Source organism: Podarcis gaigeae, assembly GCF_964106915.1.
Source record: "Podarcis gaigeae genome assembly, chromosome: 4".
Lineage (NCBI taxonomy): Eukaryota > Metazoa > Chordata > Lepidosauria > Squamata > Lacertidae > Podarcis > Podarcis gaigeae.
The window spans coordinates 29,701,193-29,719,816 of NC_139677.1; the positions used below are offsets into that span (position 1 = coordinate 29,701,193).

Consider the following 18,624-nt stretch of genomic DNA (forward strand, 5'->3'; position numbering starts at 1 on the left):
GGAAAGATAAAAAATCATGGGAAAGTTAGCTGCGAAAAATTCACAGAGGAACTAGGGGGTTATAATTATTCAGGGGGAAAATGTGTTGTTGAGATTTGCAGAAGGACGTCAACATTAGAAATAAAAACGTATCCTTTGCTTGCCGCAAAAGGAGCCTAGTATTAAAGAAAGCAGGAAGTGCCATGGAACAAAGTGTACTGGAACTATAAGAAGCAACCTCTTAGGTACTACAACAAGGAACACTAATGCAGGCATACCCTTAATTTATTTATTTTTAACTAGCAACAAGAAATTCAGCAACAGAGCATAGTGAGAAGGAATTACATGCCATGGTGCAAGATTCAAGATTTATCAGTTGAGGGAGGTACAGGCTCAGAGGTTATATCTGAAAATGTGCTGGAGTTGTTCATCCAGCATTGAAAGAAAACCCCAATTCTCTCTTGTGCCCCTTAGCGCTTGCAACACACACTCCCAATCAGCTGAGCACATCAGTGCCTTATCAAAAAGTTCGTTTAAAAACCAGGTCCAAGCTAATATGTGGTGCTTGCAAATCTCTCACTGAAGTTGCTTGTTTGGTTGTGCAGGCTGCACAGCACACAGTGGCCCTGAGCTTGCCCCAAGTACAGAGCAGGTGGGTAGAAGATCACTGCACAAGCTGGGGACCTGTGTTGTTGGCTGTATCCTCATCCCAGTCACTCATAAAATGTCAAGAACAACACAAGAGGTGAGAGGGACATATATTGCACAAGTTGTTACCCTAAGAGAATGCGTATTATCCTTTTTTAAACAGAGGTTGGATAGCCAACTGCCATGTATGATGTAGCTGAAATTCCTCCTAGGATTCTATGACATTCTGATCATTCATATTCTTTTTCTCTATGTCAGTCAAGGTGATTTGGTTGCTGTGGAATGTTTGCATCCCTTAGACGGTGTTTGCTGTAGCTTTTTGATTCTCAGAGTAGCACCAAGAAATTAGATTCCTTAAGTACACTTAAGAGAACGCAAATTCCTAAGCCAGTGTTTTGTTAAGGGGGCAGAGGGGGGGCACTCTAGGGGGTGCATGAGAATTTGTTATATATACTGTAACAACTGGGATGGAGTTCAAAAATATTTTTGCATATGCAGTATTGGTAAATAGGCCACTGTTGGAGTTTACAGATTTTGTGAATGGTTTTATTAATTGAAAAGTTCAGGTTATCTGACTATTATGAGTTTACTGAAGAAGGTGGGGGGAGGGGAGTGAGGTGGCAGAGAAAAGCAATAGAAAAAGAGAGAGAAAAGGTAGTGCAGAGACGGGTAGGGTTGTCCTCAGAATTCCTGTGCACATCCAAACATAATAAAATCCGCAGCTAAAAGTGAGGTGGCAGATGGGTAATCCCACCAACGTCTGGGGGGATGAAGAAAGTACAAAGGGGGCAGAATAACAGGAGGAGATGGTGACTTTGCAACTGGACAGATGGTGAAAAGGTGCGTAGTAGTTGCAACATGTGGGAGGAGGAAGATACAGGACTAATGGGGTGGTCTGAGTGTAAGGGGGGTTGCACAAAAGGAAGGGACACGGGGGTGAAGATGGAAACAGGTTCAAAGAGGGACTGCAGTACAAAGGAGAGAAGTGGCTTCAGAAATAGGGTTTGGAAGGTGAAAAGGGGGTGTAGTAGTTGCCTGGGGTGGGAAGGGAAGCTCTAGGGAGTTAATGGGGGGGAATGGCAGGAGGGTTGGCATGTGCAGGGGGCAGAGGCCCCTTGTCCAATCATATCTTTAGATGTGCAAGTATCGTCTCTGGCACACCTTTTGCCAGCAGAGGCTAGCTTGCCAACTGTGGCCTCTTTAGGACAGAGGTCTCTTGAACACTATTATTCGCGCGCTGGTAATACTCAGGGTTTTGTTTTTTTCTGTGGCTGCCTTTGAAGACAATTTGGAATATTCAAAATGCAATAGGCTAAAGTGAGCAAAAGAAACTTTCCTCAGCAACCTTAGTACAACTGTACTGATTCCTGTCCATTTATGAAATGGATCTTACCTTTTAAAGCTCTTAAGATTTATAGTGTTTGAGGGGCTGGCTACTTTTCCCTGCCCAGTTACTAAGATCTTCCTTCTTCAAATCCACCCCCTCCCACTTACTTTCAGGGTCAGGATGCTGGTGACTAAAGATAGGGCCTTCACAGTTGTGGTATCCTGACTATAGAATGGTTCCTCCAAGGAGGCTCACCTAGTGTTGAGCCTATTTGGGTGGTGGTGGTGTTTTAATTACCTTTTTAATTCACCTTTTATTTCACTAAGCTTTTATTTGATTTTTAGTCTATCTTGTTCCATTTTGACCTCCTCCTGCTTTTTAGTTGTCCTGGGAGACCTCTATCTGGAGATTGGGATATAAATATCATAAATGGCAGAACAACCCAATGCTTTCAAGATTCTGTGCTATGCATAGTGCAGTTCTGTTTGACAGCAAATCCTGCCGTCCACTGAATTCCAGTGCAGTTCCAAAGATTTGTATTAAAAATGGTTCCTAGTTTTGAAGCAGGGATATACATGTATAATCAGTGGTGGGACTTAATTAAGGGCACCCTATCTCCCCATATAATTTTGCTGTGTAGCTCTCTCAAACAAGAACCTAAAAAGAATACAGTGGTACCTCGGGTTACATACGCTTCAGGTTACATACGCTTCAGGTTACAGACTCTGCTAACCTAGAAATAGTACCTTGGGTTAAGAACTTTGCTTCAGGATGAGAACAGAAATCGTGCTCCGGCAGCGGCAGAGGGAGTCCCCATGAGCTAAAGTGGCGCTTCAGGTTAAGAACAGTTTCAGGTTAAGAACGGACCTCCGGAACGATTTAAGTAGTTAGCCTGAAGTACCACTGTACCTCCTTTCCTGACTTCAGTATCCTATAAACTATTCTGTACTTAATTCTGCTGAATTTATACAGTTTCAGGATAGATGCCAACTTTAACGGCGGCTCTGTATTCAGAACTACATGTGTCCATATTATAACACTGCAGAGGGTTCTGAAATCTAAATTAAGCCACAATTAGACTTACACAGAAGGTCGTTTTCTGTGACTCATTCCTGCCAGGCAAGGAAATCACTTCCTTTCAGTGATCTAGATGAGAGGTTTCCCCTGAGAGGAAGTAGAGTTAGGAGATTTTTCTAATTACCTAACTTTAACATAATGGAAACAGCTAACGAGAACACAGCACATAACACTCTGTACATAACTGAACATATCAACATTTCTTAGATATAACACTTTAAATGTAGTTGCCAGAAAGAGGTTCTCCAAACATATTCTTCAAGAACATGGAGCAACAGTATAATTAATTTATTTTTTAAGTATTCCTATGCTGAAAGGAAACACGGATACTGTTTCCTGCCTCAGAAAGGATTCATACGTCTATCCGGAAGGCAGTGTTTCTATGCCCTCTTCTGGTTAAATGTAAATCTGTTTTGAATGTCAAATCTGGAAGTATAGCAGAAGTAGAGTTTCTGGTTTCTCCAATCTTTTTCCTGCGTTTCCACATGAGTTTGCATTTTTTTAAAAATAAGGTCCCCATTAAAATTTGTCAGTATTTTAGTGTAGTTTTCTCCATATATATTGCTGTTGTTGTTAGCATCCATCTGTCTTGAGAGGAAATGGAGGACGCCTCCAGGGGTGAAGTCAAACGGCTGTGTTAGTAGCACCCAAGTGACTTCCCCAATATGGAGGTCCAGGGCTGCCCAGTCGACAAGAACCCCCTCTGATGTGGTCCAAAGCAATACATTTGGCACCAGCTTGGCTGCAGTTGCTTGGCGTACAAGGCACCATCCAACTGTCTTAGGGACTCCACCCTGGATTTGTGTAGGGTTTACTCCTTAGCCTTTTCTTCTCCTGAAGATATACTGCAAGGTAGTTGTTATGTACTGAGTTGAATAGGATCCAAAATGCAGCAGTCTGATTGGTCCTAGAACAATGCAGCAGTATGATTGGTTGGCAGGAACCACCCAATCATGCTCCAGATAGAAGTGAATCCACAACCTGATTGGCTTACGGTAGAATTCCGGAATTAGCCAATCATGTGCAGCCCATTGTGCAAATAATGTATATAAAGCAGATACTTTGAGGGGACTTTCATTCATTCCTCCTCACCACTATGAGCTGAATAAAGAGCATGAAATCACTTTGCGACTCTGAGTATATTTCAGTAGTGGAGGTTTAGGATCAGAGTTTTCCTTCTCCTAGATGGGCTACCTTCCCAGGTTGACAAGCCCCATCTGCCCCTCACTTCCCTCTACAGCCCGTGCAGAAACCGCTTCTTGACCATTTGATCCACTGTTGGTTTTATCCGCTCAATCTGCCAGAGGCAGTCTTTGAATGCAGAGGAAGTCCCTAACTCACTGAGGGTTTGAGATCCATACGCTACCCTCACCTGGTTTAGCTGGCAAGTCAAGGTATACAGTGGTACCTCGGGTTACAGATGCTTCAGGTTACATACGCTTCAGGTTACAGACTCCACTAACCCAGAAATAGTGCTTCAGGTTAAGAACTTTGCTTCAGGATGAGAACAGAAATTGCGCGGCAGTGGCACAGCAGGAGGCCCCATTAGCTAAAGTGGTACCTCAGGTTAAGAACAGTTTCAGGTTAAGAACGGACCTCCGGAACAAATTACGTTCTTAACCCGAGATACCACTGTATATTGTTAAATGCAATTTTGCCTCATATACATGTTTTTGCAACAAAAACAATGCCTTTCTGTTTGTTGTTGTTGTTATTATTATTATTATTATTACAGTCATACCTTGGTTTACAAACAGCTTAGTTCTCAAACATTTTGGCTCCCAAACTCCGCAAACCTGGAAGTGACTGTTTTGGTTTGCAAACTATTTTTGGAAGCCGAACGTCCAATGGGGATTTTGCAGCTTCCAGTTGGCTTTACCCCTGTGCATACATTTTTGTACACATTAATTGGGTGGAGAAGTGCACTGCAAAATTCAGAGAAGTTTGGATTACTAAGGATATGTTGTGTTTCAGTTCGCACATCATTTCAAGGAGTGTGAGTTAGGGAGGTATGCAAACTAAGCCATTTTTCTCCCTGTCCCTTTCTATGAGGCAGTTTATATGCTTTGTAGGAACAGTGACTGGGAAAAGTACTAGCTTCAGTGTGGAATGAAGGGAGGAGGGGAGTGACTTTGGCTAGGTACAAAGGGAGGGGTGGGTGGTTTTGAGAGGGGGTTTGGCAGGGGTAAGTGGAATGGCAAGCAAAGTGAGCAGTGGCACAGTCCCTAATATAATACGTTTGTTTTTTTAGGGTGGTTCTTTAATTCCATGCTTTCTCTGATTCCTAGGACGATAATTGCATGTTACACAGATAAATTACAGCTGTTGCCAATCTGTGTCAATTATGCAGTCTAATCGCTGTGGATAAAACAAGTCACAGTGCACAATATTGCTATATAAATAAATAAGGAAGCCATTTCTACCTAGATTTCTACCACCTGCTGGAAATGGTGAAACCTCAAATAAGTTTCAGCCCAAAAGATAGCGGTTTGTCGCCTATGAATGAAACACAAACATAAGAGCAAACACACAAATAAGCACAACTGTATCATTTTGCACGCAGCGCAAACAAAGTAATACTCATCTGCCGATGCAGGAATAGATTTCTCATTATCAAAAAACAAGGATAAGTGGTATAAACATGGGCTGTATTATTATATGCAGGGAGTATCACAGCACTGACCATACTTCCACATCCAGCACTGAAAAGCCAGCACACTGAAGATTTGGGCTGAGTTTGTAGGTGCACGTTCACCACTTGAATAAATGTAATATGAAGTGATGCCTTGCTTCTGTCAAAGACCAATCACCAAAGCCAACCAATCACATCCCTGACGAAGCTATCATGTCACCTAATACAGCTTCATCACCTAATATTTTAATGATTTAACACAGTCTATTCATTCACACGATGAGGCAGAATGAAACCCGTGGCATTTGCAACTCTGCTGTACATTATATCTGTATTTCTTTTAGCAGAATGGGCAGAAGATGGGTATGCAACAACAATGTGCTGTTACGGCACAGATAGCTAATAGTATTTTTAGGTTGTATAGGCAGGAACATTGTTCCTGTGACTCAGTAAGCAATAGTAGTACCTTGGGACTGGCATGGTCTCATTTGGAATGCTGTGAACAATTCTGGGAGCTTACCAGAATCTTGCAGATGAAGTCTGTCAACATACTGCTTGGATAAGGAGGTCTGCTTTGGATTAATTCTGTGTCTGTATTTGCTGCAGCTTCTGCTGAAGCTTAAACCAGTTAAGAGATAATCACTTCTAATATTCTCCTGTTTATCATCAGAAGTCAAATCAGGAATAGCCAATTTCTGTATTGCCTTGGACTACTCTGTTCTACAAACAATGTTTTGTGGAACAAAAACATATTTTGCTGCACAAGCTGAACCACTTGTGAATAGTCACATTGCACAATGAAGATGCCACCCTCTAGCAGGAATGGGTTTCTAACTGTGGGACACTTGCACTCAGGTATAGGATGACATACAAATGTCTACATTTACATATTACATGTAAAATAAAAAAGAGGTGTAACATCAATTGTCACCATCAATTGCATTTATGTACTCCCACAGAAGTCACAACACTCCAAAATACAACCATCACAAAACTATTAAAACTTCTAAAATACATATTTAGAAAATGAAGAATATAGTTCAGCAGACAGTGATGCTAAAATTGTTAATTCCTTTTATGTCCCAATAGTTCATACAACACATGGATCTTCAGTTGACACCAAAAAGTTTTTAACATGGAGGAAAGCACATTGCCCCAGGAGGAACTGGGGCACCACCACTAGGAAGGCCCTCCCTTGCATAACAAAAACCGTCCCCTTACTCCTGTAGACTCAGTCACAGCCAACCCTAATCTTACCTGGGAGTGATCTGTTTATGACAGGGGGTGACACTCACCTTCTCGGCATTGGATCACTCCCAGTCTGCTCTGTACTGAAGACCAATTGAGACTATGACCTGCAACATGTGCTTGACCCGTGATGCATTGAGGCAGATTCACAGTTGTCTTGATGACCATGAAGTCCAGAGCCAGACCAGATAAGGTGGACTCCGCTTCTACATTTAAGACTCCCGGGATTATTGTTCAAGGGTTCTCCAAAACCACAGGATTGACAGTACACCAATAAAATGTCCTTCCGGCACAACAGCAAGTGGAGATTCACATCATGTTCCCAGACAGGTTGGTTTCCTAGTGAGGAATGTGTAATTTCTATGGATGACTACAAACTGCACACACACCCTTCCAACCTATGTGCTTCCCCAAGAACCCAAGCAGGCAAAGTTGAATCAAATCAGATCCACTCGGGTGTCAGTAACGTCTACTAAAAACAGCACCAGGTGGGAGAGCAGATAGACATGCAAGAAATATGGTATAATATATATTTTACACCTCAAACTTGAAAACAATTTTGTTTTCCTTATAAATAAAACCTTGGATTAAACCTTTCATCACGTCTTATTTAGAATTTGGTAGTGGCACCAATAGCCTCAATCAGAAGCCAGAGCTAACCCATGAACTTGTAAGCTGCCTGCTGTTTAAATTATGCCATTTAATACAATGGCTCTGAGGTAAAGTTGGCATAAAGAGGGCTTGTGAATAATGCCATTCCTTCTCTAACATCAGTCAGACTAGGAATATCACCCACAAATGTAGAAGACCTGTTATGTGTGTCTGCACAACATTTCTTTTTTTATGCGTGGGGCAGGAGCTGTTTTCCATACTCTTTGAGTGCCTCTAATCCTGCAAAATACAATGTGTTAGATTCCAGTCCTGAGGAGGGTGGGAAGACGCATTTAAACACGATTATGAGCGCATGAATTGGGAATTCAGCCTTTCAGCTGTGGAATGCCATTAAATGCAATGGGAAAGCTCTGGTGTAAAGTTTTACTATAAATGCACTGCATTGCCTGATGTTCAGCAGTTCTCCACATCTAACCGCACAGCAATGTTCTGAGAATTTAAAGCAATGGAAAGAGCAAGCACCTAGCTTAGTGTTCCTGACAGGCACTTAATCTCTTTCCCCTTTGTACAAAGTATTCCCATTCCAGCAGGGAGAGTCAATAAATGAACAAAAGACACATGGCTGCAGATACCTCTGTGTGGGGCCAGACCTAAGGCAGGGTAGAAATACAGCCCCGCGGTGTGGGGTGAAAGCTAGCACAGAAAAGAATCTGGGAGATCGGGGATGGAGCCTGGAGGAATTGGGTGGATTTAAGGTGGAGCCAAGCCTGGAATTCGATAAATCAACATCAGCTCCAAAGTGAAACCTTGCACTATCTAACAATTTTTTGGCAGAATCTGGCAGAATCATGCAAGGTGAGTCCTATCATGAGTCATACTGAGCAGTGCAGTACTGCTAGCAGATGGTGTGTTCTCCCTCTACTGCCTGCAGGGCCATCCTCCTATAATTCATGGGGGACATCTTACACTATTGCTACTGCCTCCTGCCTGCCCACTGCTGCTGCTACCAATTGTCTCTCCTCCTTTCTAGTTGTCTGGACAGTCCCAGCATGAATCTGAGAAGGGGATAATTTGCAGCGCTTTGAAGTATGGTTTCCAAATTCCTTTAAACTTTTAGAGTATGTGCTCACTCACAGCACCTCGTTCTAAGGAAGGGATAAAACATGTAATAAGCAAATACTCCCTCTCCTTTTACTGGTTTTCGGCAAAACGTTTAACTTCTATAAAAGGCCCTTCATCCCTAGCTACCTAGGGACATCCTAAACTGCAACTCTGGTAGCAAACTGAAACACGTGAGGCAGCTGTACCAAAACACAAGGGTTCCTGACTGGTCTTAGCCCTAGTAGCTTCTGATACTCTGGGACCATTAAAAGTAATCACAATTCATGGAAGTTAAGGCTACCAGTGGCTTACTAACCATGATGAATATGCTCTACCATTGGAGACAGCATGTCCCTGTATATCACCTGCTGGGAATCAGAACTGGGGAAGAGTTCCTTTGCATTCAGGCCCTGCTTGTGGACTTTTCATTGGCATCTGGTTGGCCAATGTGAGAGCAGGATGCTGGACTTTTCTGATGTCATCCTTAAATAGGATATAAAGGTTTCTAATATATAATTGAATGTCGTAGGAAGTGCATGCACACGTTGCAAGCTTTCTATACGCAATGCAGATGTATGTGACAATTATGTGGGGTTCTCACTGTATGTGCATGTGCTTGTCGGCGGTGGGAACAAAGACCCCATATATGTGGAATTGTCACACACAATGATCCTACAAGCTGCTTCTCATTATTTCCTACCTAGGATTTTTTCCCCACACAATAATGTGTAATATAGTCTTTAGCAGAGAACCATTTTTAACAAATGACAGAGGGCACATTTCATTATGTGTCTTGGATTCTGATATCCTAGGTAAAGGTAAAGGGACCCCTGACCATTAGGTCTAGTTGTGCCCAACTCTGGGGTTGCAGTGCTCATCTCGCTTTACTGGCCGAGGGAGCCGGCGTACAGCTTCTGGGTCATGTGGCCAGCGTGACTAAGCCGCTTCTGGTGAACCAGAGCAGCGCACGGAAACGCCGTTTACCTTCCCGCCAGAGCAGTTCCTATTTATCTACTTGCACTTTGACTTGCTTTCGAACTGCTAGGTTGGCAGGAGCAGGGACCGAGGAATGGGAGCTCACGCCATCACGGGGATTCGAACCGCCGACCTTCTGATCGGCAAGTCCTAGGCTCAGTGGTTTGACCTACAGCGCCACCCGCATCCTACCTTTGTGCAAATCTATACTTGCTTGCAATGCTATAAAAAATAAATTAGAAGTGTAATTGTTCCAGAAATTAATGTGTTGAAAAGGATATCCTTTGGAATCTTAGTTTTACAGTTCAGTCCTATACATATCTACACTCTCAGTAAGCAAGTCACATTGTTTTCAGTGGGGCTTACTTCCTTAAAAGTGTGTACAGGATTGCAGTCTTAGATTCTTGGTTCTTGTTTGCTACTTCCCAAACATATTGTTGAAAATGCTATCACCAGCTATTCACTTTTTGCCTCAGCGATACCATAGCAACCACCACATGACCTGCTGCAAACACACCACAGTTGTTAGAGCTTTGCTCAAGAAGCTCCTGGCCAATCATGCACTCTCTTTGAGATTATCTCTTTAGAGATAATTCATGTTGTTTTAAGATGCACCGATCCTACCAGCCAATTTTGCCGTGTGGCAATAAATACCTTCAGCAAAAGTGGGACAAAGCGACGTACGAAGAACACAAGAGAAAGGTAAGTGTGGCGGCACTCTTATAACATCGCAAGCTGCTTCGTGCACAAAGCCAAACTTGTTGAGAGGAAATGCCTTTGCATTTCTGCCAAGGACATAACAATTAGCCACCGCTCAGTTTGCTGTTTTAGTATGCGCTGTACATTACTCCCTCTTGACTCCCCTCCACACTTTAAACCAAAGAATTGCTACCATGCCAAGAATTTATTTACAAAGAAACGGTCCAATCTCAAAATCATTCCAAGAAAAATTAATAAGCATTTCATGCGAACGCTGTGGGCCACTTCCTACATTCCTTTAATTTCCGTGACGAAAAGGGATTGCATTTATCAATGGTTTTTATCAATGGGTGTTCTTTTATTGCACAAATATAGATCTGGGGGCTCCCCCAAGCTATGAGTCCGCAGGGAAAGTAAAACTCATACCACTATTCTTCTGTTACAAATTATACAGCCACACACGCACAAAGGTTAATTAGTGTCAGAAAACCTACATGAGAACTAACCATTGGAGAAATGTTAGCTTTCTAGAGTTTATAGTTTTTGGGTGATAGCCAACATTTGTCATACTCAGAGCAGACCCACTGAAATCAATGAACTCCTTGGATATCACCCTTTGTAATATTTTTTTTGCTGTAAACTGATATAAACAGAAGGAAATATGTCATTGAGTTTGGCACTCAAGGTGAAAATTAACCTTTTTGAGTTAGGGCTTTTCCTTTGCTCAGTATGGATGGCTTTTGCATTTAGATTATAACATCTCCCTCTTTTTTTCAAAGTTCAGAGGTGAAGGCTGGTCCCTGGGTAGTCAAATAAGTAGGTTGCTCTGGCGCTATCTTTTATTTGTGCTAATCTTTCTGTTTGTTTGTTTTTGACATTGCACCATAATTTGTAATTTCTACACATTCCCCCCCACCTGCTGACTAGATGGTTAAGTAGGACGTTGCTTTTTCTACCCCTCTCATAACACTAGCAACTCAAGGACAGCCAAAGAAGAGAAGAAGAAGAGGAGTTTGGATTTGATATCCCGCCTTTCACTCCCTTTAAGGAGTCTCAAAGCAGCTAACATTCTCCTTTCCCTTCCTCCCCCACAACAAACACTCTGTGAGGTGAGTGGGGCTGAGAGACTTCAAAGAAGTGTGACTGGCCCAAGGTCACCCAGCAGCTGCATGTGGAGGAGCGGAGACACGAACCCAGTTCCCCAGATTACGAGACTACCGCTCTTAACCACTACACCACACTGGCTCTCAAAGAAGCTGAATGTTGTAAGATTCGGGACAGGTAAAAGAAAGAGCTAATTCACAGAGGACATAGTTAAATGATGGAAGTTGCTTCCACAGGAGACAGTGATGGCCACCATTGGATGGCTTTGAAAGAGGACTATCGATGGCCATGTCTGCTATGCTCTACCTCCACAGTTGGAGGCAGTAGTGCTCTTGTGCTCATGTTCTGCTTCTGGGTTTTTCTACAGACATCTGGTTGGCCACTGTGAAAACAGGATGCTAGACATGGGTCATTGGCCTGATTCAGCAAGCTGTTCTTATGTGGATCCGTCTTCATGTCTGATATTTGTAATTACTTATGGGGTCATTGTCATAATAGAATCAATCAGCAAAGATTACGGAGAGGGCATAGTGTACAATGGCTTTGCCGCTTAAATCACTAAAGAAATTCCCTTCTATTCTATACGCACATTTAAAGAATAAAAACCAGGAGTGTTTTGTTTTCCACTGCAGATTCAGACTACCAAACCTGTGGTGGACACCTCTACTCCTCGAACATATGGGCATCTTCATTTGAAGTTAAGAAAACTTAAGGTATGTTGCTGCTTTGATTTTTTAATGAAGTTTATTATTATTATTATTATTAGTTGTTGTTGTTACGTTATACAAAAAAGGTCTCAAAGTGACATAAGATAAAATATGAACAGGTAAAATGAATTCAAAACCAGAATCTTTAAAAGAATGTACAATACAAAATTCCTACAATGCTCACAGGTAAAGGTAAAGGGAACCCTGACCATTAGGTCCAGTCGTGGCCGACTCTGGGGTTGCGACGCTCATCTCACTTTATTGGCCGAGAGAGCCAGCGTACAGCTTCCGGGTCATGTGGCCTGCATGACTAAGCCACTTCTGGCGAACCAGAGCAGCTCACGGAAATGCTGTTTACCTTCCTGCAGGAGCAGGAAGTATTTACCTACTTGTACTTTGACATACTTTTGAACTGCTAAGTTGGCAGGAGCAGGGACCGAGGAACGAGAGCTCACCCCGTCGCGCGGATTCGAACTGCCAACCTTCTGATCGGCAAGTCCTAGGCTCTGTGGTTTAACCCAGAGCGCCACCCGCGTCCCACAACGCTCATAGAACAACACAATAAGAAGCACACCCCACTAAAAGATGAGAAACACACTATAGACTAACTTAACTACCAAAGGCCTGAGTAAAAAACAACAACCCGAGGGACTCTAGTTAACTGACTACTGTTGGAAGCAGGATACTGAATGAGATGGGTCTTTGGTATGATTTAAGAATGCAGTTTTTATTTCCCCTCCCCCTTATTAACCCTGATAACTTTAATAGTTTTCTGCATTACTTAAGACTCACGTTCAGTAAGTTCTAAGTGTGTACAGAGCTCATATACTTTTGAATTTCATCCTGAAATATTGCATTTCTACCGTCATATTCCACAGCATGGAAAATTACAAGCGTGAAGGGAGTGGGGGAATCAAGTGCTGTAGCTGTCTTTGGTTAGAGAGGATGTATGGAACATAATTCATTTCCCTAAGTATCCCCCTGTCTTTTAAGCTGGAGAAGGACCGCCTGTCAATCATCGAGAGGGAGAACCGTTTGCTGCTAGAGAAGATGTCTTGTATCATGAGGACCAAAGGAAGAATTGATAACAAAAATGAGTATGAGGCCAAAAGGTACGGCTTGTAATCAAACTGGTATAAGGCTATCCAGTTACATTAACAGCATTGTCCATGGCACTTAATAACCTACGCTTTAATGACCTGTATAATAATAAGAAGCTCTGGGGCTGTTTTACAGGCATGTCTTCTTTCAGATGTTTGTGTAAAGGCCACTTCAGCTGCCATTCCTGGGGCGTGGGGAGTTTTGACAATTTAATCATCCAAAGAAAGGGGTCTTCAAACATAGAAAATGTTAGAAAGTGACACTAAGCTTTTTTCCTTTTTTAAAAAACTTTTTAAACCACAAAGGTGTTTTTTTAAATGTGCATAGTCCAAAAACAGAGCAGGATGGTAAATGTATTGGTAGAGAAGGGGAACCAACGAAAGGGTGCAGTTAGATTCAGTACTAACTTGGGACTAATACAGGAGTTGTTCTAGCCCAATATTATCCATGGTGTCTCCTACCTGTGCACAAAATTTTATAAACAGTTAAAAAATAAAAATAAACTGAGATTTTGGATTGTTCCCTGTTGAGACCTCCAATAGTACAAAAGTGTATTAACCAATAACATATTCCAAGTGATGATTGGGATATGTCACAATATCTATATGATATCCAACTGTGGATAGGCACACAGAGGCTGGTTGTTGGCTGTCCAGAGATTTCCTTACGGCAAGGAACAATCTCATATCAAACTTCTGGTACACAAGCAGCAGAACTCGGAGTGAACCACATCAATTTGACAACTAGCATGAGACAGGGCAGCCATGATATAATTTTCCCTTAAGGAGAATGCTAGGCAGAATTTTTGAATCCATTATCCGGGGTGGGTGGGGTTTTTCTTAGTGGAAAAAATTGTACTACATATAATACTATCTTTCTTATAAAACATATACTCAATTACTTATTATAAATTGGTTTGGTAAGGCAAACCATAATATGCTGCTAATAATATATTATTACTCTGTTTATTCATGTATGTATGTATATGGTATTTATGTCTGTGTTTTTTCGATTGTACTAATCTTCATTTTCTTCTGCACATGAAGCATTGTAGCTGCCAAGGATATCTATAGGTGTATTTCCCCTCCATGCTGTGGATAGAGTCTTTATTTCAACAATATATAATACCGCCCCCCCCTTTAGCTTAAATAGAGAAAGACGAGAACGAGAATTTCGAAAAGTAAGCCAGGAGAATCATGCTATCCTGGAAAGAATTATGAACTGCAAACCTCAGTATACGGTCCAAAAGTGGAATGAAGAGTGGCAAAAGGCTGAAAACTACATGAACAGTATTGCAAGATATCCTCGTGGGTTGTGCAAGTTGCAGGATCAAAAGGTAAGTCCAGTTTTAAAATATGAACACATTTCTTCAGTTTGGTGGGTCCATATCTCCTGGTCTTCTGTTTCCAGATTAAACAAATAATCAATTGATTAAACATTACAGAATCATACCACAGGTCAAATTTCTGAGCCAATTTAATTAAGCTAGAAAGGATGCATCATAGGTAGGAAAAATGCACATGGACCCAAATCTGTTTGCAAGAACATAATTTCATAGACACAACTCCACTTAACAGTTGGTTCAGTATTATGAACTACATTTTGCATGTGCGTGGAAACAGCATTTGCTTCCAGTATCAATTTTTGCTTAGCCTTGTTATTATTTCTACTGTTGGGCCAATTAATATCGCAGTTTGCAGAAGCTAACTGATAGGCAGTGTTGAGATTTTAAATGATGCAAGATGAAGGTCACACTGTTGACTAGAGGAAATAGGACACAGAAATATATTATGCTCAAAACTCCATGCATATGCACCAGAGCATCAGAAAACTATTTTTCTGGAAAAAAAATGAGTACACACATGGATTAAAAATCTGCAAACTCTACCTACACCAAAGGGTATTTCAATGTTCTTAGGTAGCTGCAATGTTTCAAACTTTCTGGATGTCCTATGATCATATTATAAAGTAGTTGTGTTCTGTGTTATAAATGAAACACTGCTAGGAATTTATTTTTGTTTTCCAATGTATTTCTTATCAAGAAATATTTGGCATGGCACAAGCAAATTTTTCCCCTGAAAATAAAAGTTTGAGAACCAATGCCCTACATCTTAGAGTTACAGTTTGCACATACACTTTTCTCCTTAGTCAGAGGAAGAACGTTTATCTTTCTAACTCCTGCTTTTTTTCTTTCTGCTGAAGTATACCATTAGCACCAAAATGAGAGTCCATTTGCCTTCCCCATCCCTCTAAGGTCAGCTTTTATGTTCTCGAGTAATGTTTTCAGGTCTGGCTTCAAAGATCAGCAGAAGCAATTTTTTAGACGTTGGAGAAAAGGAAAGGCACCTTCCCCTAAGAAGGATTTAAGCCTGTTATCTTCATGCAACAAATGGAGATTAAAATGCAACACATAAGAAACGAATTTCAAGTTGCAAAGCTGCCATCTATCTTACATTTATCACAAATTGCAAAACGTCTTGAAACTCAAATTCTTCAGCCCATGAATCACTGCTTTTACAAGAAAACTAAACTAGTAATCCCCACACCTCAGGTGTAAATACCATATATTTCAATTCAGATTGCAATGGCATGTGCTTTGAGAAAACTGGTCTGAGCAACAAAAATGATAAAGAAAAGCTCAGTGCAAGATATAGCCTAATGTGACGTCTAAAGGGCAAATAAAGAGAACAATTTATTGATTTTAATTCCTTGGTGTTTAATACATTGGTGTTTTGTTTTGTTTTACAGTTGTGATTAATAACATTTTGTTCTTAGAGTTTAAAGGGTCTAGTAGTTTAGCATTTTTTTGCAGCAGTCGTATAAAAATCACCTAAAAATATTCCTTTAAAAATATTCATTCTAGTAAACATGAATTTATCATTTATTTGTCCCTCCATAGGAACTAAAATTAAAGAAAAAAACAGCAGAAAGAGACAGAAAGAACAAAAGAGATCTGAAAGATAGGTGTGTGACAAACAAAGCAGAGGAACCAGAGGAAGAAGAACTGATTCATCAAATAAAAAAACCAAGTAATGATCACCAAAGAGAAAATCCAGTAGAAAAAGTGTGATTCCATGCATTAAGATGACACTCTGGATAATGGATATTGCTAAACGGAAGACCTCATATAAGGGGATGCATAATTAAGAAATTATCTTGGTTATAGTAAGGGTAGATATTAGAATCTTTATTTGTAATAAGTTCTAGACATTCTTCTTAGATATAGCATATACATAGCTGTCAACTTACAGATTTGAAAATAAGGGACCAGCAGCCTTGAAAATAAGGGACCAGCGGCCAAAATAAGGGACCTGCAGCCTCACCTGTTCCAGGCACTCCAGTCTTCCTGTCCTCCTGCAGTCTGGTCAAACTCATGCTGGTAGTTTCGAGAACACTGTCCAACCAACTTTGTAACCAGAGGTTCAACTGAATAGAATCTGAATCACATGCACCACAAGGCCTATGCAGCCTCAACTTAAGATGGCTCCCCAGCCTGGCTTTGCACTGCAAAGTTTGCAGCAGCACATGCAACAAAATGGCGTCCAGTATTCAAAAACCCCCTCAGCTTGCATTAACTAGCCACACACAAGGCATGCAAGCTCCACCCCCAGTCGTTCTTAGACTTCTTATTGGGTGAGCAACACAGCCAAGCAACACAGTTGGAGCCTCCTTCCTCCCTAGCCGGCAGGGAGGGAGGGAGAGGAGCTGCTTCCTTTGAAATTTAAGGGACATCATTTAAGGGACATTTAAGGGGCATCCATCACTAAGGGACAGCAGCGGGACATGGCGCTGGAATAAGGGACTGTCCCTTCAAATAAGGGACACTTGCCAGCTATGAGCATATAAGCAAGTTGGCCAGAGCAGCAATCCTACACGTACTTGGAAAGTATATCCAATTGAAATCAGTGAGAATTACTTCCAAGAAAGCATGGTTGGGTGAATTATATAGAATCACAGAATTGTACAGTAGTAAGAGACCACAATGATGATCTCGTCGAACCCCCTGCAATGCAGGGATCTGGGTTGCGACCACAGCCAAAGATGAAGAATTTCCACCAAAACAAAACTTACAATAATAATAATAAAATTACCAGGGGGGAAAATGTTTTCCCAAATAGTTATAAACAGGGTTTTATTCACGCTTAAGGGAGATTCTCCATTCATGAGCCAACTTCATTCAATTATCACTGAAACATCTTGCTTCCATCCGTTATGATTTATACATCTCAGATATAATCTGTTTAACTATTCTGAGTGCCTGGTTTGGGGGGCACTGAGTTAGTCTACATTATGGATGGTTAACCTGTTTCAGCCTGATGGTGACATTCCCATCTGCACAACCCTCAATGGCAGGGGCACATGCCTCTGGTTTTTAGGGTTGGGGGTTAGCTGAGCAGGAAATTAGTTAGTGCTCTTCAAGCAGTCTCAACCTAAGATCCACCTTTGATTCTCAATCAACATCATAGGATTCCCTGTGTCAAGCTATGCAGAGAGAAATTAAGCAACTAAAGAAGATATTCAGCCAAGAAATAAAATAATGTTGACATCCCCATATACTACATGTTTTGTGGTGCCAAATGAAGACCTGACTCTTAAGATGACTTTGGGAAAAGATGAACTGATGATCTGTTCAGTTCATTTGTAGTATTATTGGTATTACTATTATTATTTTATCATGCTTCTTTATATTTGTCTTGATTATTTGTATCTAATGTTAGCTGCTTTGAGTTCCCTTAGTGGAAGTAAAGTGGCATTGGATAAAAACAAAAGTTGAAACATACTACTTGAAAGTAAGTGCTATTGAAATAAAGGCCAGTTGTCTTCATAAAATGTTTAAAGTCTTCCTCCGGTGACAGTAAAGATGAAGTGTTCTCTTTGGAGTCTGCTACAAAAACTTAGGTGGTAATGTAATGGCCCAAACCTGTCCAGCTTCTGAGACCCCATCTTGATTAATCAGGTTACATGCAGACGAAGGGCTGCTACCAAAACAAATAGAATAGACTTGGTTGTAGAAAATGGGTGCACAAAGGATGGGGCACTGGTGCCTCTCTAAATGTTTTTGGATTCCAGCTTCCATCAGCTTTAGATAGCCAGTAGTCAGGGATGATGGGAGTTAGAATCTTATCACCAACTGGTTTCATCACATCCTTCTGGGACTGCTGCTATTAAGCCACGACTTGCTTCATTCTTTCATCCTGTCCTGACAGTAGTCTTTTATCTGTGTGCCGCCTTTCCATAGTTAAAACCTCGCTCGTAGTGGTTTACAACATAAAAACATTCACGTAGTCACAAACAGGACAAAAGTAGTCATAAACCATAAATAAAACACATCAAAAGTACACAACCGAATCAAGCTCAGGACCGCATTACCCTGAGGACCTCCTCTCCCCATATAAACCATCCAGAGGGTGGCA

General features: G+C 41.3%; 1 protein-coding gene and 1 long non-coding RNA gene across 3 annotated transcripts in view; both read left to right on the plus strand.

The window, feature by feature from the left end:
• LOC310843147 overlaps positions 1-18,624 on the plus strand; it is a 147,300-nt gene that overhangs the window by 82,516 nt on the left and 46,160 nt on the right. The gene's annotated exons all lie outside the window — the stretch shown is intronic.
• CFAP97D2 (CFAP97 domain containing 2) lies at positions 9,953-18,040 on the plus strand. 2 transcript variants are annotated; one of them, XR_014563499.1, is made up of 6 exons: positions 9,953-10,301; positions 12,035-12,115; positions 13,103-13,221; positions 14,354-14,546; positions 16,110-16,435; positions 17,050-18,040. XR_014563499.1 is itself a non-coding variant. In XM_083735695.1 (5 exons), the coding sequence occupies exons 1-5, from the start codon at positions 10,209-10,211 to the stop codon at positions 16,278-16,280; spliced, it is 657 nt and encodes a 218-aa protein (XP_083591821.1). In that variant the 5' UTR covers positions 9,953-10,208; the 3' UTR covers positions 16,281-16,775. The 2 variants fall into 2 exon arrangements, 1 of the variants encoding a protein (XP_083591821.1); XM_083735695.1 differs by lacking the exon at positions 17,050-18,040 and having other exon boundaries at positions 16,110-16,775.

Bases quoted from the DNA above. Each gene is read 5' to 3' on its own strand.
- CFAP97D2 (XM_083735695.1), top strand. From the start codon at position 10,209: ATGCACCGATCCTACCAGCCAATTTTGCCGTGTGGCAATAAATACCTT. The intron at 12,116-13,102 runs GTATGTTGCTGC...CTGTCTTTTAAG, and splicing joins TGAAGTTAAGAAAACTTAAG to CTGGAGAAGGACCGCCTGTC. The intron at 14,547-16,109 runs GTAAGTCCAGTT...GTCCCTCCATAG, and splicing joins GCAAGTTGCAGGATCAAAAG to GAACTAAAATTAAAGAAAAA.